Source organism: Helianthus annuus, chromosome 5, assembly GCF_002127325.2.
Source record: "Helianthus annuus cultivar XRQ/B chromosome 5, HanXRQr2.0-SUNRISE, whole genome shotgun sequence".
In the NCBI taxonomy this organism is placed as follows: domain Eukaryota; kingdom Viridiplantae; phylum Streptophyta; class Magnoliopsida; order Asterales; family Asteraceae; genus Helianthus; species Helianthus annuus.
The window spans coordinates 2,323,488-2,348,072 of NC_035437.2; the positions used below are offsets into that span (position 1 = coordinate 2,323,488).

The 24,585-nt window shown below is 38.7% G+C and overlaps 3 protein-coding genes across 3 annotated transcripts; 1 reads left to right on the top strand and 2 right to left on the bottom strand.

The window, feature by feature from the left end:
* Positions 1-1,190: 1,190 nt before the first annotated feature.
* On the bottom strand, positions 1,191-1,694 carry LOC110939552 (dnaJ homolog subfamily B member 6). The gene has a single exon (XM_022181107.1). It carries the CDS (start codon positions 1,692-1,694, stop codon positions 1,191-1,193), a length of 504 nt encoding a protein of 167 aa, XP_022036799.1.
* Positions 1,695-4,846: 3,152 nt separating this feature from the next.
* LOC110939654 (scopoletin 8-hydroxylase) lies at positions 4,847-6,111 on the top strand. Its single transcript, XM_022181229.2, has 3 exons — positions 4,847-5,349; positions 5,425-5,770; positions 5,866-6,111. The coding sequence occupies exons 1-3, from the start codon at positions 4,847-4,849 to the stop codon at positions 6,109-6,111; spliced, it is 1,095 nt and encodes a 364-aa protein (XP_022036921.1).
* A 16,122-nt stretch (positions 6,112-22,233) lies between these two features.
* On the bottom strand, positions 22,234-23,988 carry LOC118492469. The gene is made up of 3 exons (XM_035990525.1): positions 23,637-23,988; positions 23,395-23,573; positions 22,234-23,316 (listed from the first exon to the last, which is right to left on the bottom strand). The coding sequence occupies exons 1-3, from the start codon at positions 23,986-23,988 to the stop codon at positions 22,234-22,236; spliced, it is 1,614 nt and encodes a 537-aa protein (XP_035846418.1).
* Positions 23,989-24,585: the final 597 nt, after the last annotated feature.

Sequence of the window (24,585 nt, forward strand, 5' to 3'; positions counted from 1 at the left end):
CAAGTCACAAGTCGGTGAACTTGAGGGATCAATGTTGACAAGTTGGTCATAATTGGTTAAGTTTCCTAATTACATTATAATTATATTTGGTAATGTCTTGGTCACCAAGTTAGGGTAAGCCTATATAAACCAAGGTAGGGTTAGACATTATTAAGAGACAAGACTAAAAATAAACCGAGTTATGGTTTGAGAGTCTGTAATCAGTTTTGAGTTATTTTCTAATTAATAAGATTGAGAGTTACTCGATCTATATTCTCTTCTTCATCTTTTCTATTTGGTTTGATTGTCGATTGGGACTTGAATTGGTATCAGAGCCAAGTTCAATCGTCGAGATATTAAACGGGTACTCATAATCTTAATCGGCGGCTAAGCGGTGTAACGAGTCGGCTATCAGGGTTGTCAAGATCGGCGGTACTGGTTCGTCAGAGCAGCGGCGTTGTACTGTTACGGTGGCCGACAACGAGTAGGTTGTTCGTATGGAAGCGGGACCAGACACGTTCTGCTCGGATCGGGATTGCACAACAGTGTTCGGTTGTTGCCAGGTTTCAAGTTGGAAATCGTTTGAGAACCTAAAAATTGCGAGGAGGCCTTGTTCGGAAAGGGGTTCATTTAATTGGGCGGCGGTTTAATTAAAGCAAAGGGTGTCTTCTTCGCTGCAATTAAGTAAAAGTAATTTGTTTGTTTTTGAGTAAAAGAACGAAACTCAGAAGTATACAAAAGGTTTTTTTTTTAGTAAATTACAAGTTTTGTCCTTTATGTTTGTCCCAAGTTTCAGGCGCTGTCCTTTACCTTTATAATTGATGAGTTTTGTCCTTAATGTTTCAAAATCCTGCACGTTATGACCTTTAGGGAAAATCCAGTTAAGTTTTTTTGTTAAAACTGGTCATGTGCCTTGTACATGAAGGTATTTTTGTAATTTCACCATTATAGGAACAAAACTCTGTCTTCTCTCTCTCTAAATTCCCACTTTCTCTCTCTTATCTCCCCCTTTCTCTCTCTCTCTCTTTCTCTCTCTCTCTCTCTCTCTCTCACACACACACACCGCCACCTCACACCACCACCACCATCCCGCATAACCAGCAACAAACACCATTAAACCCACCACCCCCACTGGAACCCTAACCCCAAGAACCTGCAAACCACCCAAAATCATGATTCAAAAACCCCAAAAAACAAATCTGACATCACCACTAAACCACAATAAACAATAACAGAAAAGTTGGAAAAACATACCCGAAAGAATCAAGGACCGTCTTGGAGATCTTCATCTTCTTCTTAGCACCCTTATAAAGATCAAGCAAGCTACAACCCAACACATTCTCCACAGCCGGAGCCTTCTTCACCGACGAACTCTCCCCATTCCTAAATCCAGCATCAGATCCTCCAAACAACTCAGCATATATGTCCTCGGCATTTCTAGGGTTAAACCGGAAATTAAGGTTAGGGTTAGGGTTCTGGTGATTGTTGAAGCAGCGGCCGGCCTTGAGAGCCTCTTCGCCGTAGAGATCGTAGATCTGACGCTTCTGAGGGTCGCTGAGGACGTCGTAAGCTTCGGAGATCTGTTTGAATTTGGACTCTGCGTCGGATTTGTTGGTGTTGGGGTTTTTGTCGGGGTGCCAGATCATGGCGAGACGACGGTAGGCTTTCTTGAGGTCATCATCGGTGGCATTGCGGTTGACTTTCAATGTATACATGTGTGATCTGTGAGAAGAGAGAGTGAGAGAAGAACGGAGAGAGGAGAGAGAACCGCTGGAAGAGAGAGAGAGAGAGAGAGAGAGAGAGGATACTAAATATTTCTTTTGTTTTTTACGGTCTCTAAATATTAAATATTTTGCACAATAGTCCCTATAATGGTGAAAAGACAAATACCCCTCACATGCCTTGCACATAACCAGTTTTAACAAAAAAAAAATTAACTGCGTTTGCCCTAAAGGACATAACGTGCAGGATTTTGAAACACTAAGGACAAAACTCATCAATTTTAAAGGTAAATGACAGCGCCTGAAATTTGGGACAAACATAAAGGACAAAACTTGTAATTTACTCTTTTTTTTTAGCTACGATCAAAAAACAAAAACAAAAAACAAAAGAACAGAAAAAAAAGGTCAAACAATTTATTGTGGTTCCTTTTGAAACAACGTTTAGAAAAAATAAACAAGTTGGTTTATTTATTTTTTTCCGTTCAACAAGTTGGTTTAATTTTTAAACGTCGATTGTAAATTTGGGTTGGACAAGCGGGTTCAATTCAGGTATTTTTTATTCAGTTAAACGAGTTAGGTTTTTGACCGAGGTTTGCGAGAGGGATTCGTGATTAGTCTTTCGTGTAGACGGTTCGGTTCTGAAAAGTTGTTCAGAAATCAATGACGGGCAGGAACAGACCACCACCGGTTGTGGTTAAGGATCAAAGTACCACAACTTTACAATGTCAAATATTGACAGAAACTAATTACAACATCTGGTTCATTCGTATCAAAGCGATATTCAAGGTTTATGGAATACAAAAAGCTTTAGAACCAGTTGAAGAAGAGGTAGAAGCCAAAAAGGATGACATGGCGGTTGCACTTCTACTTCAAGCAATACCCGAAGAGCTCGTGTTTCAAGTAGCTCAGTTTCAGACTGCAAAGGAAATTTGGGAAGCGTTGAAGACACGGTATGTTGGGGTTGAACGGGTTCAAGAGGCAAAGCTTGAGCAACTGGAAAATGAGTTCGAATCCTTGAAGATGAAAGAAACCGAGAAAGTTGATTCTTTCGCGGGCAGAATAAGTCAGTTGGTTACTAAGGCAGCCAGTTTAGGAACCACCTGTGAAAACAAAAAGCTTGTCAGAAAATTGTTAGGTTCCGTTCCAGGGAAGTATGTTCCAATTGTAGCTTCAATGAACAATTCGCAGATTTGAAGGCCATGACGTTTCAGGAAGCGGTCAGTAGACTTAAGACGTTTGAAGACAGGATTAAGGGTATCGAGTCTTTAGCAGAACATCAAGGTAATCTAATGTTTGCCAATGGTGAATCATCCTCGAAATCCAAATCCTATAAAAATACGCAAGGGCGTGGGCGAGGCGGTTCAAGTTACCGAGGTAGACGTCAAGACCGGGATGATGAGGACCAAGATGGAAGTCAAAGCTGAGATGGTCAAGATCATAGGTCAAAACAAACGGGTCAAATAAGAACCAATGATCGTCAAACGGGAAGGAAAGATAGATCACAGATTCAGTGTTACCGTTGTGATAAATTTGGTCACTTCGCGTCAGGATGTCTAGATCGTATGAAGAAACAAGAGGAAGCTAACTTATCTAAACCCGATGACTTTGATCCATCATTATTCATGATGAGATGTGATCAAGAGACGGTTTTTTTAAATGAAGAATGGGTGAATCCAAAGCGTTTCGAGACTGAGCCAATGGAGAAAGACACTTGGTATCTCGATAACGGAGCATCGAATCACATGACGGGTAATTGAGCTTATTTCTTTTAAATTAATGAGAGTGTCACGGGAAAGGTGAAGTTCGGAGATGGATCTTGTATTGATATACGGGGAAAGGGATCGATATTACTTGAAGGGAAAACAAGGGAGAAGCGTCTGTTAACCGGTGTTTACTACATACCGAGTTTACAAAGCAATATCATAAGTCTTGGTCAAGCAACGGAAGGTGGATGTGACATTCACATGAAACATGATTTGCTAACCATTCATGATGATACAGGAAAACTTATGATGAAGGTGACAAGGACCAAGAACCGCTTGTACAAGATCAACCTCAAGATAGCAAGTTCCGGTACACAAGATAACATGACTGGAATAAAGAATTTTGCGGGTAGGGATCTACAAATAGGTGAACTGAAAGATGATACGGCAAGTACGAGTCAGAATCTTCTCAAAGATCCAAGTTTAATGAAGAAACCCAAAATTCAAAGTCCAAAGAAAAATGTTCAAGAATTCAAAGAAAAGGTTAAGCAAGGGATTCAAACCCAAGGAGATACATTTAATGATCCAAGGAAGCAGGTGTTTGCTCAAGATCGCAGCCGAGTCAATGGTGGTGCGAGTTCTTATGGAGAAAGGACTAGTCGAGTACAAGGTCGCAAGAATGTTCGAGCTAGGAAGGAGCCGAAAAACACAGCTAGAGATCAAGATAAGTTCCATGAGAATCAAGACAAAGAAGACATGTTAGAGCCTGCCTATTTCAAGTCGGAAATTAAGGGGGTGATTGTTGGCGGTAATTCCCGACTCATCACAAGTCGGTGATGTGAAAGGGTGACAAAGGAGTTCAAGTCACAAGTCGGTGAACTTGAGGGATCAATGCTGACAAGTTGGTCATAATTGGTTAAGTTTTCTAATTACATTATAATTATATTTGGTAATTTCTTGGTCACCAAGTTAGGGTTATATGGTAATGTCTTGGTCACCAAGTTAGGGTAAGCCTATATAAACCAAGGTAGGGTTAGACATTATTAAGAGACAAGACTAAAGATAAACCGAGTTATGGTTTGAGAGTCTATAATCAGTTTTGAGTTATTTTCTGATTAATAAGATTGAGAGTTATTCGATCTATATTCTTTCTTCATCTTTTCTATTCGGTTTTATTGTCGATTGGGACTTGAATAACCAGGTCAATAGAGGTGTGACGCGAATAGACATGTCTAAGGAAGTAAATCTAGGGATTGGTGTTAAAAAAAATAGAAACAGAATGTTGACCAAGGTAACTACAAATGTTGAATATCGTGACAAGCGCCCACGAATGGCTATATTTTTTTTATTTTTTTGAATTGCTATATATTAGCCTGTTTGAGACACTTAGTATCTAGGAAACACAACATTTTAAGAAACTTATCAATTAATTGCAGCATTGAAATGGCTCCCAATTTAAATGATGATAACTCACTCTTTAACTTTGTCGTGAAAGAAGGCAATGGTGTCAAAGGTCTGGTGGACTTGGGCCTAACCGAGGTACCGGATCGATACATCCAGCCACCACACCGCCGAATCAACAAGCAAGAGGTTGCTGGTTCACTTGAAATCGTGATCATCGATCTTTCTGAGCTCTATGGTCCCAACCATGAAGAAGTGGTGAAGGCCATTGTCCATGCATCTGAAACTCTAGGGTTCTTCCAGGTGGTTAACCATGGTGTGCCGTTGGAAGTGTTGGACTCGCTTAAAGATACAGCGCACCAGTTTTTCGGTCAACCAGCTGAAAAGAAGGCTGTGTATCTCAAGGAGGTTAGCCCTAGTCCCCTGGTCAAGTATGGTACTAGTTTTGTTCCTGAGAATGAAAAAAGTTTGGAGTGGAAAGACTATCTTAGCATGATTTATACCAATGATGCGGATGCTCGTGAGTCTTGGCCTAATGACTGCAAGTAAGAATCCGAAGTTTTTTTTATGTATGTTTATGTTATATTTAACTATTTAATGTTTATATATATGATCCGTAGGGAGGTGGTGCTCGAGTATATAAATACGTCAACGGAGATGGTTCAAAAGGTACTAAAAGCACTCATCGGGAACCTTGGGGTAAAACTAGACGACTCAAGACTCCATGAACTTATGGGTTTTAATCTGGTGAACATAAACTTCTACCCGGCCTGTCCAAACCCGGACCTAACAGTAGGCGCGGGTAGTCACTCGGATGCAGGAATGCTAACAGTGCTTCTACAAGATGGCATTGGTGGATTATACGTGAAAAAAGGTGATCAAAATGCATCGGTGGGAAATGAGGTGTGGGTTGAGATTCCACCCATGCATGGTGCTTTGGTCATTAATGTTGGTGATTCTCTACAGGTTAGACACTTAGATGTCATGCAAAAACTAATCTTCCTTACCAAAGAAATTGAACAATCTGTCGTTAACTTAGTATTTTGATGTGTTTTTGTTAGATTTTAAGCAATGGGAGGTACATAAGTGCAGAACACAGAGTGCGAACCACGGATGTAGAGTCAAGGGTGTCGGTCCCAAGATTCATCGCACCACTGCTCACCGTAAAAATTGGACCGTTTCCTGAGCTGGTGGCTCGTGATGGGGTGGCTCGATATAAGGAGGTCATATATGGAGAGTACTTGAAAAATTTCTTTGAGAAGTCACTTAATGGAAAGAAGTCACTTGATTTTGCATTACTTGATTAAGAGGGAACCGTTAGAGAATTGAGACCAATTAAGTTCTATATTTTCCTCATATGTAGATTTTCTTGTTTGTAATAAAAGACTGTAATAAAGAAAGCAAAGCCAACAAACAATTTATGAAAGTAAAGTTCTTCATATATATCTAATAAATGGAATGTCATATTTTCTTTCAAACGTCTTGAGACACAAACCGTTCAATATTGCTTGGTTATTTTATGTTTATTTATTTATTAAATGAAGGGGACATAAATAATAATGGATAGGTATAGGATGGAGTTTAATGGGGCGTTTGGTTCGTGGAATGATTTGGAATTAGAATTGGAATTTGTATAGGAATTAGAATTTGAAGGAATTGGATTTGGATTTGGAATTTAAACATTCCACTTAGAATTGGAAATTGTTGGAATTGGAATCTCAATTCCATTTTTGTTGTGTTTAGTTGTCAAATGAATTGGAATCCATCACCCTGGCACCCACAACCATCCCCAGGTCGAAACTGTTCGGGTCGAAGCGGTTCGGATCGAAACTAGTATGGGTCAAAACGGTTCGGATCGAAACGGTACGGGTTGAAACGGTGCGGGTCGAAACGGTCGAAGATTCCAATGAACTTACTTTAATTTCTTCACATATAGGAAGGATTTTGAATTCCTTTAGTTAAAGGAATTTGAAGGAAATCATGCCTAATTCTAATTCCAATTCCAATGTCAACCAAACACATGAAGATTAGAACTGGGATTCCAATTCCATAAAATTCCGTGAACCAAACATCTTATTCCCTTAATTTCTTGAGAATTCCTGCGAACCAAACTCCCCCTTATTATACAATATAAAAGAATACTGAATGTAAAAGTAATATAAAAGTATAAAACTCAATTATTGAATCATTTCATTTCATTAATACTTCAAAGCCGACAATGAGATATTAAACGAACCGTTGAATGATAAGTTATTTTATGATTGTTCTGATTATTAGCGATGTATTATTAGCTCAATTATGGGATCTAGAGTAATCTGTTATAACTTATTAGGGTATTTATTAAATCGAATAACAAATTTTCAAATTACTCGAATTAAATTTTCGATTGGTTTGAATTCAAATTCGATTAAAAACTAGTCAATTCAATTCGAATTCGCATTCAAATTAAAACTCCAATTCATATTCAATTCTAATTCGTTGAATTCGAACGAATTCGAATAAATTCGTTTTGATTCAAATTCATTTAAAATAGACGAATTGGAGATAAATAATCTCACCAAACTCAATTGGCCGATAATAATCCCAAGTCAGTTATTGGCCGATAATAATACGAAATGGTCAATTTTTTTTTGTAAAATAGTCCGCCGTTAAAATAGCTTAATGGAGTTAAGTTTTTTTCCGAATTACAAACCGATATTTTAGGGCTTTTGATCAGAACGAGGATACGAGTCGATTGATGTAAAACTTACCTCGAAATGACTTGATTTTTGTTAATTGAAAGTTTAAACACTCGAATTGAAGCACCGTTTTCGTGTGTTGGGACAATATTTCGAGGTAAGTTTTACATCAATCGACTCGTATTCTCATTCTGATCAAAAGCCCTGAAACATCGGTTTGTAATTAGGAAAAAAAATTTAACGGTGGACTATTTTACAAAAAAAAAAAAAAAAAAAAAAAAAAAAAAAAAAGTTGACCAGTTCGGATTATTATGGCCAATAACTGACTTGGGATTATTATCGGCCAAATTGAGTTAGGTGGGATTATTTATTTCCAATTTGCTTTTAAAATATGTAAAAATCTACCAAAATCATAATTTAATGACCATGATATTCACACACTCTCTCCTTATTTCCACACCCCCTCCCCAAAGCGTCGCGTTTTGGCCAAAGCGCGGGGTTTAGGGTTATTTTTGCAAACAAAAGGTGATGTGACAGTGATACGAGGTTATATTCTGTACGAGGTTAGTGTCACGCCTAACCCTAAACGTCGCGCTTTTGCCAAAGTGCGACGCTTCGACCCTAATTTCTGGTGCTTTTAAGAGGCAGACCATGCATTTAGTCGGATATTTAAAATTCGAAATCACGAATCGTGTTTCATTCTTTCGGGTGTTTTGTTGTTTTAGTACCGTTTCTTCAAAATACGATGTCGTGGTTTAGCAACTACCTTTTCGGTGAATGCTCTGAGGAGTCCGTTGTTCCAGATTCTTACGAGGGAACCGATATTCCTGCCTCGTACGATAAACCGATCCCTTCCAACATGAGGGAGGAGGAGGTTGTATCTGGCATTCGTTATCGTGACAATACAGTGCAGCTGGACCTAAATATCCTTGTAGAAGACTCGTACACACAACACGGCTATTCGGATTACGGATACGGAGGTAAACAATACCCTCGGGCTGAATATCCATACGGTCAGCCAAACTATCCCTACCATGGTTATAGTGGTGAGTAGAACTATGTACAACAAGACTATCGCGACCACGATTACGATGGTGAGCAGAGTTATGTACAACAAGACTATCCCAACCACGGTTACGGTGGTGAGCAAAGCTATGTACAGCAAGACTATCCCGACCGGGGAGAGGGTGATGAGCAGGATGAGGAATGCTCTTACCCAATTATATTTTCTTTTGATACAAACCAGACCTTTTTGTCACGTGATGAGTTGGTGGATTGGATACAGAAGATGGGAAAGGACAATGGCTACGTCATTGTGATTAAAAGGTCGAATAAACGAGGAAGTAATTTCAAGGTTTGTTTTCAATGCAGTCTTAGTGGGGAGTACAAGAGTGTAGCTACAGTGAGGAAAACAGGTAACAAGAAAATAGGTTGCCCGTTTGAGTTGATAGGGTTTATGGAAGCAAAGGGAAGTGTTTAGAATATAGAGCTGACAAACGCGAGGCACAACCACACTCCTATTGAAAACTTGGAGGGTCACGCGTATGCGAGAAGGCTTTCTTCGGAGGATAAAAGACTGATTAAGCAGCTAGCAGAGCAAGATATTCCAAACCGTAGCATCTGGCGTACGTTGACGAAAAAGAACCCGGATAAAAAGATTATTCCGAAAGATGTACACAATGTTGTTTAGAAAATCAATGCAGGAAAGAGGGTCGGAGAATCTCCAGTGCAACAACTCCCAAAACCTTCTTGTCGAAAAAGATTTCACCTATTACATGAAAGAAAATGAGACCACAAACGCAGTTGAATATATCTTTTTTGTCCACAAACTTTCATTTACTATGTGATGTGCGTTCCCGCATGTGCTCATGATTGATACCACCTACAAAACAAACTTGTACAATCTTCCATTTGTGCAGGTCGTAGGTATAACTTCGATAAACCAGTCATTTTCGGTTGCTTATGCGTTAATTTCTGTAGAGAAGGCAGAAAACAACATATGGGTGTTGGAGAGGATCAAGTCTAGGTTAGTGGACTGTATGGAGTCGCGTGTCATCATAACAGACAGGGACTTGGCGCTAATGAACGCGGCCTCATCCGTGTGCGCTCGGTGCGTTTGTTGTTTTAGTAGCGTTTCTCTACCTGTTGCGGCCTCATCCGTGCGCGCTCGCTGCGTGCCTGACGGAGTATTTTGATGCCGCTTATCATAGGCAGGAGCGCGGTAGGCTCTTCGTGGGTCCTACGTTACAACGATCGCGCGCTCTTTAGGGATCGTGCCCGAGAGTGACCCGCTGCTTTCCCTGGCCATTCCGTCGACTAGATTAGGCCGAGCGTCAGTATCCAGCATGCGTTTGACGCACCAGTTTCCTGGGATCGGCCTGCGCTTTCGGACGCTCGATTGCCAGGTTTGGGAGCCCAGGTGTTGCCGGAGGTGATCCCAGTAGTCATTGAGATTAGGGACGGGTTACTAGCGCCTCCGGCTGTTCAGGAGGTGGCTCGGCAGGCTTAGCGACCGACTCTGGGTCTAGATGAGCCTGAGGATTAGGATCAGGCTCACCTCCGCCTCCGACTGATCACGTTGTTGACGACGAGATCCCACCACCGCCATCGCCGTCGCCGCCACCTCCGCACCCGCCGCAGTACCAACAGCACGTCTTTGCAGATCTGCCTCCTGCTGCGCAGGCAGTGGCTCAGGACTTCGGACGGCGCCTCCGACGTGATGACCGACAGCAGAGGTGGATCATAGAGACGCTCATGCAAATCGTGGATCATTTGGGATTGGCCCCATCCACTGCCACCGTCCCCACCACCAGAGGATCGGTAGCTTTAGTTTTTATTTTGTATTAGACATTCAGTTGTATTTTTCTATTAGACATTCAGTTGTACTTTTGTTTTGTATATATAAACTGATTTTATATATATTTATGCGGTAGATCTTTTATTTACACGATGTTTGTTTCGATTGTTTGTGTTTATTTCATACGTCTCTTTTGCAACTTATTGTACGTTGTTTTAATTACACATGTTCGTATAATATAACAAAATAAAATCGGTTAACATTTATCAAAACAATGGCATAATGAAACGTATCTTATAAACGACTGTTATAAATTAACTATAACCGGTACATTCACGTTAAACGACCGTTATAAATCAACTTTAAATTATATAAGTTTTATAAAAATAAAACAAAAATCTATAACTTTTCAACAAAAAAAAACACAACCAGATACAACCAAACAACAAACCAACACTCCATTTTTTTCCCACCAAAACCTCACTTTTTCCCCAAAAAACAAAAAGTCAGACCTAAACGTTGCGCTTTGGCCAAAGCACAATACTTAGGTACCAGGTCAACAAACAAGGTCCGACATGTTCAGTCCTTTTCTGTTGACTTTACACTAAAGCGCTGCGCTTTGGCCAAAGCGCAACATTTCATTGTGTGTGAATAGCCAAGGGGTGTGTGTAAATAGCCAAGGGGTGTGTGTGAAGAGCCTGAGCCTAATTTAAACACCATGGATATATTCAAAGTAGCCACAAATTACAATACTACATTAAAAAATTCAAAAAGAAATACCGGTAGTAAAACATTCAAAATGAAAAGTCAGGAACATACACTCCATATTACAAATTAATATTATAATGGGACATTTTAATACTTAAATTCGGTTATAGATTAATTTATACTATAGCCCAAATTAAAGTTATATGTATGTATTATACATAAATATGATAAATAAATATGTATAATTTGAATTTCGAATTGAATTTAAAACTATAAATTCGTATTTGATTTACTGGACTCGAATTTGAATTGATTGAATTTAAATTCTTGATAATTATATCGAATTCCTAATAATCGAATCGAATTAAGTCAAAATTCGAATTTTTCGAATTCGAATCCAATTCTAAACCCCAATAACTTGTTTCCTATTTCCTCTCATTCACCGGTGGTATATATTCAAGTGTAGTGGAATGGAAATCATCGAGAGAAGTCAATCAATCACATGATAATTGGACATTATTGAGCTATTACTATTTAATAAGGGTAGAATAGGAATTGAAAACCATTTATTTTAACAACAAAAGATAATATCAATAATTCAATATCAATAATTGCGACCAGGTAAAAACGACACTATTTATAACTGAACTAGACGTTGGAACATTCGAGGTTAGAAGTAACGAGTCAAGAAACGGGTTAACCACATCCACTTAGTTAAGGATCTCAACCCGGATTGAATAGCCTATACTCATGCATGCAACCCACGTCCACCATCATGTGGTAGTAGTACGTAGTAGTCGTTAATTATGCTTGAACGGAGTACCTTTTGTAAGAATGTCGTTCACAAGATAAACAAAATACCACTTTATTATTTTCCAAGACACGTTACAAATCAGAAATAGAATGAAACTAGTAAACAAATTACACTTGTTCTTGGAGATTACAAACATAACGGAAACAAAACGATAGTTACAAACATAATGAAAATTGCAAACAGGCTACAATGGAAGTAAACTAAAACATTAAAAGAAATACGAGGTAGCTGAGACACATGTTCAACACGCTTCCCTTAAAACAGATTTCGGGACACCTAGGTGAAACCGTCTGTTTCCCAGGGTCCAACATACTAAGCTGGTTGTACTGTCAGTGTTGGGATTGAACCCTACCAGAGGAACAGATAATGAAAGCCAAAACCGGATCACAACAGCGGACTCACAATAAGCAACTGTTTACTATCAGCTTTCCCCTTGACTGTGGCTCCAACATCTGCTATACTCCAAAGTACTGCTTCTATCAACATCTGCTGATCTACAACTGCTGTTCTACTCAAGGACTGATGAAGACTAAAAGCTATGCTGTTCAATCTGCTGCCTTGAGTCAAGCACTGCTGATCATGACAAGTACTGCTGGGTTCACAGCAGTAGAATGATGCAGCAGCAGTTTTATTCATCTTATGTAATATTATGCAATATCAGTAGTTAGCAAAGCAGTAGTTGTATAGATCAGTAGATAGAGTTTGTTACATTGTTAGATGTCACTTTCATGATGACGTCAGCTGAGATGCTTCAGTGGTTTGGTTTGCCTATAAATGGGGCAGTACCCTGTACTGTTACATTTGATTGACTGAGAGGATTCTTCTTCTTTAGTCCAATCCTTTCATCTTGTACAACCAACCTTGGAGCAATAGGCTGAGGGGGAGTTTAGATATGTAAACATGCTTGTTAATCTTTTGATTTTCATTGTAATCATTCAACTTAATGAGAAAGCATATGTTTATCAAACTATTCTCTTCTTTGATTGTGTTTACAAAGTTTGCTTCCATTTCCGCTGCACTTTACATTGTTTTACATTCATTGATTTGTCAAATTCTTACAAACAAGCACAATCATGACAGCCTCAGATCCTAACAATTGGTATCAGAGCTTGGACAGTCAAATTCGATCTAACAATCAATTTGACATAACAGTTCAGCTCAAAATTCATTGATACTAAGGTTGATTGTATTTAGTTGAAAAACAGAGCAACGAGAAATCATGTTCAAAATGATGGATCAGGTACTCTGTAAAACAACCAAGATGTCATAAGATTCACAAATTTCAAACAACAAGTGATGTCTTGCACAAATCACTCACAGTGTCCAGATCTGGAAACATGTCTGGTAACTATGATATGATTATCTTCATTCAAAATTGATTTCAACTGTTGTTATGGAATTTGTGATGATTTCATCATGTTTTATGCTAAAGTATGAACCTCAATTAACAAAACCTAGTTTCATAATAAACACTAGTGTTTTGCTAACTTAGAAAGAGGGAAATAAAACTTTAGTCATGAAATCTTATGTGTTAAAAGGCAGGTTGAGAATCCTCAAAAGGACCAAATCAACTCTGTTAAAACACATGAAGAAAATCTGGGGTCAAAACTGTCCAAATCATATGTAATGTGAGAATTGTTAATAAAACATGTACAAATGTAGCCAGATCTCTCAAAACATTGCTGAAAATGATTTTGGATTAAGGATTCTTTCATAAAAAACCTCCCAGTAAGTAATTTATTACTTATGAATGGGAAGGGTAAAAAGGGAAGAAGAAAATGAACAAAACTCAAAAGTGTGCTCATCTCAAAGCTCTTGAAGCCAAAAGAAAAAAAAGAGTATAAGCATAAAACACTTATGAGGTCAAAGTTGGGTAAACAGTGGTCATCATGCAACTGTGTGCTTTCATCAAATACATGAATCGTTCAGGTAACAATGGCATCTCCAGTAATTGTCCCTAAAAGGAGAATTTACAATCAATTGTCAAGAAAATGACCCTAAACAATGGTCAAAATAACTTGAGAATGATATGATTATGTTCTTACTTGAAAAGCTGTCAGATCCTTTTGATGTTATTTTCAAAACATCCTTTACTATTTCTTAAGGTGTTTTTCTCAAATAAAACCGGATATATTACTTCATTTTCTTTGAATAATATATTTTGGACTTTTACTCATTTTTTATAGTAAAATGTTCATCTCTGGTCAGGATGTAATTTCCTTATTTTTGTGTGAAATTACTATTCCTAAAACTAATCAAAAGGAAATGGTACACATGTCAAGGTCATGTCAAGCTTAAGTTAGTTTATCACTAATCAAAAATTGATTGTAGAATGATTTTGAAATACTAAGATACTCATGTTCTAATTTAAATAATTAGACATAAAATGAGTAGCCTTAGTAGAAAAGTCTTCATCTCTGGGATCCTAAACCACTGTCAGGGATACTGAACATGTGGCAAAACCCTGAACAAAGATTTCTGAGATAACTGCTGGCAATTTAAACTTGATAATCTACATCTAAAATGTATTTTGTTAAAGCATAGCATTCCTGAAGCTAAACAGATGCTAGACATGATATTGTGTTTACACAAGACAAAATCAATTCCTACATCTGAACAAGCAGATGCTAACATTATTTGTCAAAAGTTAAAACATTGCTGCACTAACAGTTGTTGTACTAATGGTCTTCATTTTTCTACCACTGTTCTCCCTTAACTGTTGTCGTGCCTTAACATCTGCTCCCTAATATCTGTCCACTGCTAAAAGTCAACCCCTGTTCTCATGTTCCTTTGATAAGCACTGATGTTCAAAATTAGTGTTGTATCCACTAATATGCTATCCACTGATGTAGTAAAAACATCCACTGATGGTAAAAATCACCCACTGCTTCATTTATTACCGTTGTAACCACTGATATTTGTTTCATCAGTGGCCCCCCAAAACAACTGTCCTCCATTACTTACTCTTTCATCAGGGGTTGGCACGTGGTCAGTTTTTTAGTCGTCAGATCATTATAACCGCTGCCACGTCAGTATTCACTTTTTCCCTAAAATAAAACCCTGATTAAACCCAAACAGGGGCTCACACTGTCGAATTGAATTCCAAAAATTATCTTCTCAAAGCAGTTTCCCACTCTTCTTCACAAAAACGCTTTTCGATCTTCTTCATCAAAAATGACGAAATCAAAATCGAAACCAAAATCAAAATCATCTTCCTCATCCGCTCCTAAAGACGCCACTCAAATGGTTGTTGAACCGAGCGAAATACCATTCAAATCTCCTCACAACTACTTGGGTATTCTCACAAAACCCTCGTCCAACAACTCCTTCGACGCCATCATCAACACCTTATCTGCATCAAAGTACAAAACTTTGATAACCGCAGATGCTCCCATATACATAAAAACCCAGAGAGAGTTCTGGAACAATGCCACCCTTGAAAAACAAGGAGACACTGTCATAGCCATCAACTCCTCAATACAGGGTAAAAAGATTCAAATCACTCCACAATCAATTTCAGAAGTCTTTAAACTCGGTGATCAAAAAGGTAAAACTTCTTTATCTAAAGACGAGTTGAAACTGATTTTCTGGGAAGAGGGTATGCAGTACAACCAACAAGAGATACCTTACAAAAAGGCTATTTCCCTTCTGCACCCAGGTTTTTATTTCACACTCTTTTAATGTGTGTCTCAAATAAAACAACATCTTTTAATGAAATACCATTAAAAATCCAATGTCTGGGATATGCTATTTTGAACAATGAAGATTATAATTATTCCCAGGAGATTTTTGATGATATGGTAAAAAAATGTTGACAATAAAGCTTTTCTGCTCTTTCCAAGGTTTTTGAGCTATTATTTTGAACAAAAATTAGTAAAGGAAGATGCAGAATTGCCCAAACAAGGTGCTTCTTTAAGATAAACTGTTTAACACCTGAAACATTCTCTAGAATGTTGGCACCAATAAAAACAAAAGCAGAGGTGCCTGAGCAGAATTTAGCAGATGAAACTGCTCCTCAAGTATCTGCTGCTGAGCCCACTGCTCCAGGTGATCAAAGCAGCACACCCACTTTTTTGAAACCCACACCTGCCACCACTAAAAAGACCAAAAAGAAAACATTCAGAAAGCCCACCAAACCCAAAACAAAGGCACCTCTGGAAGATGAGATCCCAGAGTCAATGCCAGTGACATCACAAAAGTCACCAATAACCACTGCTACTACTTCCTCACAGCAGATGGAAGAAAGATCTCAACCCTTGCCTCTAACTCCTCCTGCATCCTCACAAAAGGATCAGGTTGTAAGCATAGGGACCCCACAATATGAAGCTCTGGACCCACTCGGATCCATCTTCCACAGTCCTAATCCCAAGGACATGTCTCTTTCAACCCCTTCACCCTCACCCTCCATATTACCAAAATCAATGATACCTTTGTTGCATACAGTTGGTATTACTCAGACACAAATCAGTTCCTCTCAAACACCTATCACTGAGAGTATACTCCCACAAGTGACTGGGTCTGATGTTGATACCTCTGTTATCCCAGCAACAACTGAGGAGGTTACACTGCAGGAGTTATAAGTAACTCCTGTCAGTAGTTCAAGTGGAGCAGCCACTACAAATGTTGAACCCACTGGTTTACATTTGGACAGTGGTTACATTCATAAGACTCCCTTGAAGGCAATTTCTTCAATAGCACCAGTGAGAACCACCAGTGAGTTTGTTTTAACCACTGGCAACATCAAAAGGTTATCAAGTGCTGAAGAAAGAAGTCCCCAGTACCAAGAACAAGGGGCACCAATGGCTGACTTTTGGGACTCTGTTCCTAAGTCATACATTGGTAAAACTACTGTTGGTGGGGATTCAGATGATCCTGTTAATTCAGGTGATGATTCAAAATATCAGGAATTGACGGGCAGGGTTGAAAACCTGGAAACCTCAGTTGCTGAAATAAAGGACATGGTGCAGCAGCTGTTAAAAGCTCAGAAAGCCCAATCCACTGCTCCTCCAGCTCAAGCACCTGCTCAACAGGCACCTGCTGCAAATGAGTTATGGAACATGTTCCAACCACTGCTGGAAAGACAAAAGCAGATGACAGATCAGCAGCATGTTATACATGTTCAAAAGCTGACAAATATGGTGGAATCAAGATTCAAAGATACCTAGGCAGATATCAAAGCTATCAAAGCTCACATTCAAAGTGCCTCTGGAAAAGTTCCCTCCACTGTTCTCTTCATGAACGAACCCTTCTCAGATAATGCCAAAAAGGGGGAGAAGATCAAGTGGAAGAAAAAGGGAATTGATGATGGTATATATGTTGAGCCAGAAAGTAGCCAAACTAAAACTGCAGTATCAACACACACCACATCACCACACACCACCACAACTACTGCTCCACCACCATCTGTGTCTACAGCACCAAAACCATCATCACCATCAAAATCTGCCACCCCATCATCACCTCCTGCCAAAAAGCAGAAGATAACAGATGTTACAACATCTGTTGTAATGACAACAGTGGTTGAAACACCTGTTGTTCTAACTACTGTTAGTCAGCCACTCATCACAACTCAAACAACTGCTATCACAACCCCTGCTCAAAAGCAGAAGACATCTGCTGATACATCAGTAGTTGTAATGACAACAGCGGTTGAAACACCAGTTGTTTCAACTGCTGTTAGTCAATCATCCACCACTGCTCTCACCATTCCTATGTCACAAGCAAAATCCTTTTCATCCACAAAGCTTTACAAAAGAAAACGAGAAACAACTCAAGCCACCGATGAAGAATTTGATCCTATGCTGCAAAATATCCATTGGAACTAGATGCTGTAAAGAATGAGATGAAACAATTCTACACCGAGGATGATCCTTCAAAAAGAAAATTTCCTTCTCTCATAGGCTTCATAGTTCTAGAAGACATGGATGAATATCTTGAAATGAAAGCAAGGCAAGCAAAGATTCGAGCTAAACTCGAATGTAAAGATCAGGGGGATGAAGCCATTTCTAAAAGATTGGAGTTCCTACTTATAAAAGTTAAGCTGATGTAAGATTATGCACAAGTTCTGAGCAAAGAAAAGACAGATCAAAGAAAGGCGATAAGAAAAGAACTTATTGCATATATCATGAAAGAAAAATTCTATCCAGCTGAAGAAAACCAATTTGAAGAATGGCCAATAGTGGCTCTGAAGCATGAAGCAAACAGGATTGAAAGGATTAAAGGTGATCCAAGTAAGAAGAAGACAGCTCCAAACTGGAACAAATATAAAAAGCTAATTGCTGATCTTACTTCTGAATATAAAAAGAGGAAACAGGAACTGGTAGATGCTAAAGTAGACACTGCTGATGCCATAGCAAAATAGTCAAAACAGCAGATTGATGAAGCCTATGAAAGGCTGAAGAAAAGAAAGATAATTGTTTCAAGCACTTCAAAGAAGCATGACCAAATGATGAAGCTTGAACAGCAGATAGAAAACCTCAGAACAATGTTCAAATCAGCAGACAATCCTACTGTTGTGACAAACCAAGAAGAAGGAAAACAACTGTCTGAAGAAGAGGTCAAAGAAAAGGAAGCTGAGTACTTCAATGATGCCATCATGAAAATGGGTCTAAAAGAAGAGAACTCAACAAAGCTTCAGAACCTTTTTAAAAAGATATTAACCAAGCCTGCATCACCAAACACTTCGACAGGCATGACAGACATTGAAAGGCAAGAGCTGATCGAAAAAGAGACTGCATAAGACATAGCTGCTGATAACAATGTCATTGAGATGGCCTTCAAAAGAATGTCTGAAAGCCTGCAAGTGTTCACAAGGCCATCATCTCCAAACTCATCAAAGAATAAATCTCTCCCAAGAAACCCATTTGGTTTAAAAATACTAAAGTGGATATCTGATCAAAAGACCCACGTATTGACTCTGGTCAGAACCAATGGTGAAGTGAAGTACATATCAAGGAAAGAAGCACTAGGCCTTAGTGTTGAAGATTTGCAGGATCTCCTTGAACTTACACTGTGTAGGGATGATGATGACACAAGTTCCAAGAATTTTGAAGAAGAATTTAAGAGGCAAGCTCAGGAACTACTGATGAGAAATAAAGGTCCAGAATAATGAAGGGTTTTGGCATTATCTGTTCCAGGGGGAGATTGTTGGGATTGAATCCTACCAGAGGAACAGATAATGAAAGCCAAAACCGGATCACAACAGCGGACTCACAATAAGCAACTGTTTACTATCAGCTTTCCCCTTGACTGTGGCTCCAACATCTGCAATATTCCAAAGTACTGCTTCTATCAACATCTGCTGACCTACAACTGCTGTTCTACTCAAGGACTGATGAAGACTAAAAGCCATGTTGTTCAATCTGCTGCCTTGAGTCAAGCGCTGCTGATCATGACAAGTACTGCTGGGTTCACGGCAATAGAATGATGCAGCAGCAGTTTTATTCATCTTATGTAATATTATGCAATATCAGTAGTTAGCAAAGCAGTAGTTGTATAGATCAGTAGATAGAGTTTGTTAGGTTGTTAGATGTCACTTTCATGGTGACGTCAGCTGAGATGCTTCGATGGTTTGGTTTGCCTATAAATGAAGCAGTACCCTGTACTGTTACATTTGATTAACTGAGAGGATTCTTCTTCTTTAGTCCAATCCTTTTATCTTGTACAACCAACCTTGGAGCATTAGGCTGAGGGAGAGTTTAGATATGTAAACATGCTTGTTAATCATTTAATTTTCATTGTAATCATTCAACTTAATGAGAAAGCATGTGTTTATCAAACTATTCTCTTCTTTGATTGTGTTTACAAAGTTTGCTTCCATTTCCGCTGCACTTTACATTGTTTTATATTCATTGATTTGTCAAATTCTTACAAACAAGCACAATCATGACAGCCTCAGATCCTAACAGTCAGGGATAGCCTTGCACCCGAAAGACTACCTGAATAAAAGCTCGTAGGATGCAAAATTTTGAAATTTGTTGGAAGTTGTGAGTGGTGTATGTAACATACAAGTTTCTATATATCTAAACAAAACACATGTTTTCTTTATATGATTCAGAACCTCATCTCAAGAGTTTTCTGAAATAAATTCCTTAATCAATGTAGTATTGAAGTCTTGGAATTCAATAAAATTGAATTCACTATTATTACAAGACTTTATCAATAATGACAATATGAAGACTCTTCTACAGTCCACAAACCCAGTTAATCGAGCCGCATCCAGAAAATAGTAAAGGCGGCTCCAAGCGGCTCGTGGCGATACAAGCGTGCGAAGTGCAAAGTGCGCCATCAAAACACCACATTATGCCCATTGGGTGTGACTTGTCAAATAAGAATACATTCTTGTAAAGAATTCATTGGCCCCCTCCCACCAATGGTCCACCCAAAATCTAATAATAGCACCATTTCCCAGCCTCCCTTTTATATAACTATTCAATTTTTTCCCATTCAAATCCATTTTAGCTTCCATCCTTATAATATTATTCAACACCCCCGATAAAGACGGGTTCGAAGGAAGAATGGATCATATTCTTATATTACCATGACACGCGAGCACCACCCTTCGCCGCCAACTTTTTTCCTCCATCTAGAACCTCCAAACCCACTTAGCTAAAAGCGCCTCATTGAAATGCATTCTTTTAACCTCATCTGACCCACCCCAAAGAAACTTCCTCATCAAAGCTTCTAATATATTCGCCACCTTGACCTACGCCTTAAAAATAGAAAAAAAATATTGGAAGGCTCTCCAAAACCAATTTAATAAGGGTGACTCGACACCCCCCCCCCCAATGGAGAGGGTCCGAGCCTTCCATGAAACATGGCAAGTCTCGAAGATGTCGACAATGGGATCCCAGTTATTAGTAGATTCATGTTCGCCCCCACTATGATAGCCACGTAAGTGAACGTTAAATCGCCCATCCTACATCCCACCACTTTAGCCATCTCTTCCACATCATTACCCCCCACCCCAATACCAAAAGGGAAATTGGCCTGTAATAATCCCACCTACACCTTTTTGGCCAATAATAATCCCACCTCAGAATATTCCTCACACCAGTCCCACCTTTCAGATATTTTTCCCACACTGGTCCCCCGTTAAAAATCCCTAACCCAGTTAGTAAAATGGCTGATGTGGCAGCTGACTAATGAATGACGTGTCAAAAATGATTATGTGGCATCTGATTAGTATTCCCCTGGTCCTTTTTAAATACCTAGGCTCTTTTTATCAACTGAAACCCAAAAAAAAAACCCTAGTTCACAGGAATTCTCCCTCGCGATTCAATTAAGGGATATTGATGAGTTCTTCTTCGTCTTCTTCATACTCTCGAAACAATAAACCAAGAATCTATAGGATTGGGACCGATGGGAATGTTTATTGTAATCATGAGATGGTAGCAGTGAAGCGAGTTGCTGGTTCTCGAAGTTCTAGACAAGGGAAGGAGTTTTATGGATGCCCTTTATGGCCTGTAAGTAAAATAAGTTTGTATGTTGATAATTATGCCTTGAAAGCTTCCTCATTTTGTGATTTAATTTGTTAGAATTCGGATTGCAAGTTCTTTGTTTGGAAAGAAGATGTTGATGGCACCAATAATCTGGTTGAAATAAACAAGGCACTACAAATGAAGATTGCAAACTTAGAAATTGACAAGATGGTTCTTATGGAAGAGAACAAAAATTTGAGGAAAAAGGCTAGTCAGAATGTTAAAAGCAGAAGATGTTTGATTGCAGCACTAGTTTTAGGTTTTGTTTTTTGGTTTTTGGTTTGACTGCAACACTAGTTTTTAGGTTGTGTACTGTTTTGTATGGAAATATGGAGTGAAATAGATTGTGTAGTGTTTTGTATGTTATGACTTGGATTGGCAGTTTGGAATGAAATCCGATTAAAGAAGATTGTTGTTGTTTGTCAAACCATTAGCTACATATTCACTTTATGCACTTTCGCTTTTACATAATGACCATTACAAGTTAACCATTAGCTACATATGCACTTTATGCACTTTCGCTTTTACATATTGACCATTACAAGTTAACCATTAGCTACATATGCACTTTATGCACTTTCGCTTTTACATATTGACCATTACAAGTTAACCATTAGCTACATATGCACTTTATGCACTTTCGCTTTTACATAATGACCATTACATAATAACCATTAGCTACATATGCACTTTATGCACTTTCGCTTTTACATAATGACCATTACATACTAACCATTACATAATACCCATTACTAACCATTACATAATAACCAAACCAAGTTAACCATTACATAAAGTTTGAACCCAACTAAAGACGATTACAAAAGTCAACATAAAGCCCTACAAAAGACAACCAGTTTAAGGTTAACAAAAGACGACATAAAGCCTAACAAAAGACAACCAGTTTAAAGCATAACAGTTTCATAATCCTAACAAAAGACACATCAGCAGGTTTAAGCTTCTGGGGTTGTTTTTGCAGCCTTCCTTGGTCTTCCCCTGGATTTTTTAGTTGCAAGTGAATGCTGAGACTGTTGTTGACTGCCAGTTTCAACTGTTGTGACCGACGATGAAGCAAGTTGATTCTTTTTGGGCCTCCCCCTTTTCTTTGTTTGCTTACTTGATTCTGCTGAGGCTTCAGTACAAGCTTTCCTAGTATGTCCCTTTGCTTTGCAGTTGCCACATCTCATAAACATACCATGCCTACTAAGTTTACCTTTTTTGGGGACTTCATGAGGATCTTTCTTCCTGTTTTTCTTTGGTCTACCAGGACCAACTTTGACTGGTGGAGGTTCTAGGGGTGATTCAATAGATGGCCAGTACTTATCTGAAGGTACTGGTGGGATTGTAAACTCATAGGACTTGAGATAGATGTCCTTGGTGTAGGAAGGATGAACAAACTCCTCAGCATTTCTATGAAGAAAACCTGCAACTGCACATACATGTTGACATGGTATACCAGTTAAGTCCCATTTTCTGCAGCTACATCTTTTGTGCTTGATATCAACAGAAACATCATCAATGTACTTGACTTGAAATAGTGTATTGCTTGAAGGGTATACAGTGCATTTGTAAGCCCAATCCTTCTCTTTGTCAAGTTTCTTCTGTATCCTAGGGCAAACAACGACACTTTTTGTAGACATTTCATTGTGCTTTGTAACTAACCTGCTCATGATTGCAACCCTTATATCCTCTAACATATTGATGATGTGCTTTGATCTAGTCTGTAGAATATAACCATTGAAGGTCTCTGCCATGTTGTTCACAATAATATCTGACTTGACTTCAGTACTAACATAACATCTGCAAAAACATTTAGGGTTTTGACTCATGAATGCTTGTGTTGCTTCTTCATCCAGTTCCTTCATATCAGCAATTGCCATCTTGTAATCAGGTATGTTGTAGGATCTAGCAGCTCTCCAAAACAATTCCTTTAAGTCATCACCCTTGAATTTCTTATGCCAATTTGCATAGATGTGCCTAGCACAGTTCCTATGCTCAGCATTGGCCCAAACCAAAGCAACAGCATTTAGTAAACCCTGTTATAACACACCATCTATCAGATTCAAAATAACATATACTTAACAAACTATAACAGATATTAGAACTTAACATACCTTTTGTTGGTCAGAAACAAGTGTCCATCCCTTCCCTTCTTCAAGTACTTCTAAACACTTCTTCAATTCAGTCATGAACCATGTCCAACTGTCATTGTTCTCACCCTCTACCACAGCCCATGCAACTGGATACATTTGATTATTTGCATCCCTACCCACTGCAACCAGTAGCATACCTCCTAGAAATGTTTTTAGAAAACAACCATCAAGACATAAAAGTCTCCTACACCCTGCTAAAAAACCTTTCTTCAAAGCATCAAAACAAATAAAGAGCCTAAAGAAGACTTCTGCATCACTTTGCATATCATAGTATTCTGGTGGGACAGTTACAAGTTCAAAAGTTGACTCAGGATTTGCTTCCTTAAGGGCTTCCAAATATGATCCCAGTTTACTGTAATGTTCTTTCATTGACCCATGCAGTTTCCCAGAAGCTTTGCATTTAGCCTTATAGGCCAACCATTTTGTAATGATAACCTTGTACTTCTCTTTCACTGCATCTTGGATATCTTTTGCACTCCAATTTGGGTTTGCTTTAAATAATGTCAAGAACTGGTCAGATATGAAGTCAGCAGTGAGTTGCCTGTTCTTTGACATATTTCTTTGACAAGTGTGTTCCTTCTTTACAGATTTAACCATATAACATCCCTTCCTAGGGTGATAGGAACAATACACATTAAATGGACACCCTGTTACACAGCTAACACCTATTCTGCCATGTCTGTTCTTGTTACTAACTGATATCCACAAATCCCTCCCATTAGTAACTGCATAATTTGTAACTGCTTTTTTGAAAGCTTCCCTTGAAGGGAACCTAGTACCAACCACCCAATTCCACTTACTCCAATCTGTATATGAAGTAACAACTGGGACAGTAACCTTGTTCTTTTTCCCCCTTATGTCATCTTCCTCACTCTCTCCTGGTGAAGGAACATCCCCCTCAGAATCTTCATAGCTACTTGCACCACTATGTTCTTCCTCCTCTTCAGTATTATGTTGACCAACTGCTTTCACTTCAAAGTCCTTCAATAACTTTAAAAGCAAGTCTTTCTTTGACAACTGACTGTTATGCTTAATAGCTTTCCTTGATGCTACCCATTCTTCATCATCTCTATCTGACTCAGAAGCATTTAAATCATCTGTTATCCAGTCTTCATCAGATTCATCCTCGGCTTCATTCCCAACATCAGATCC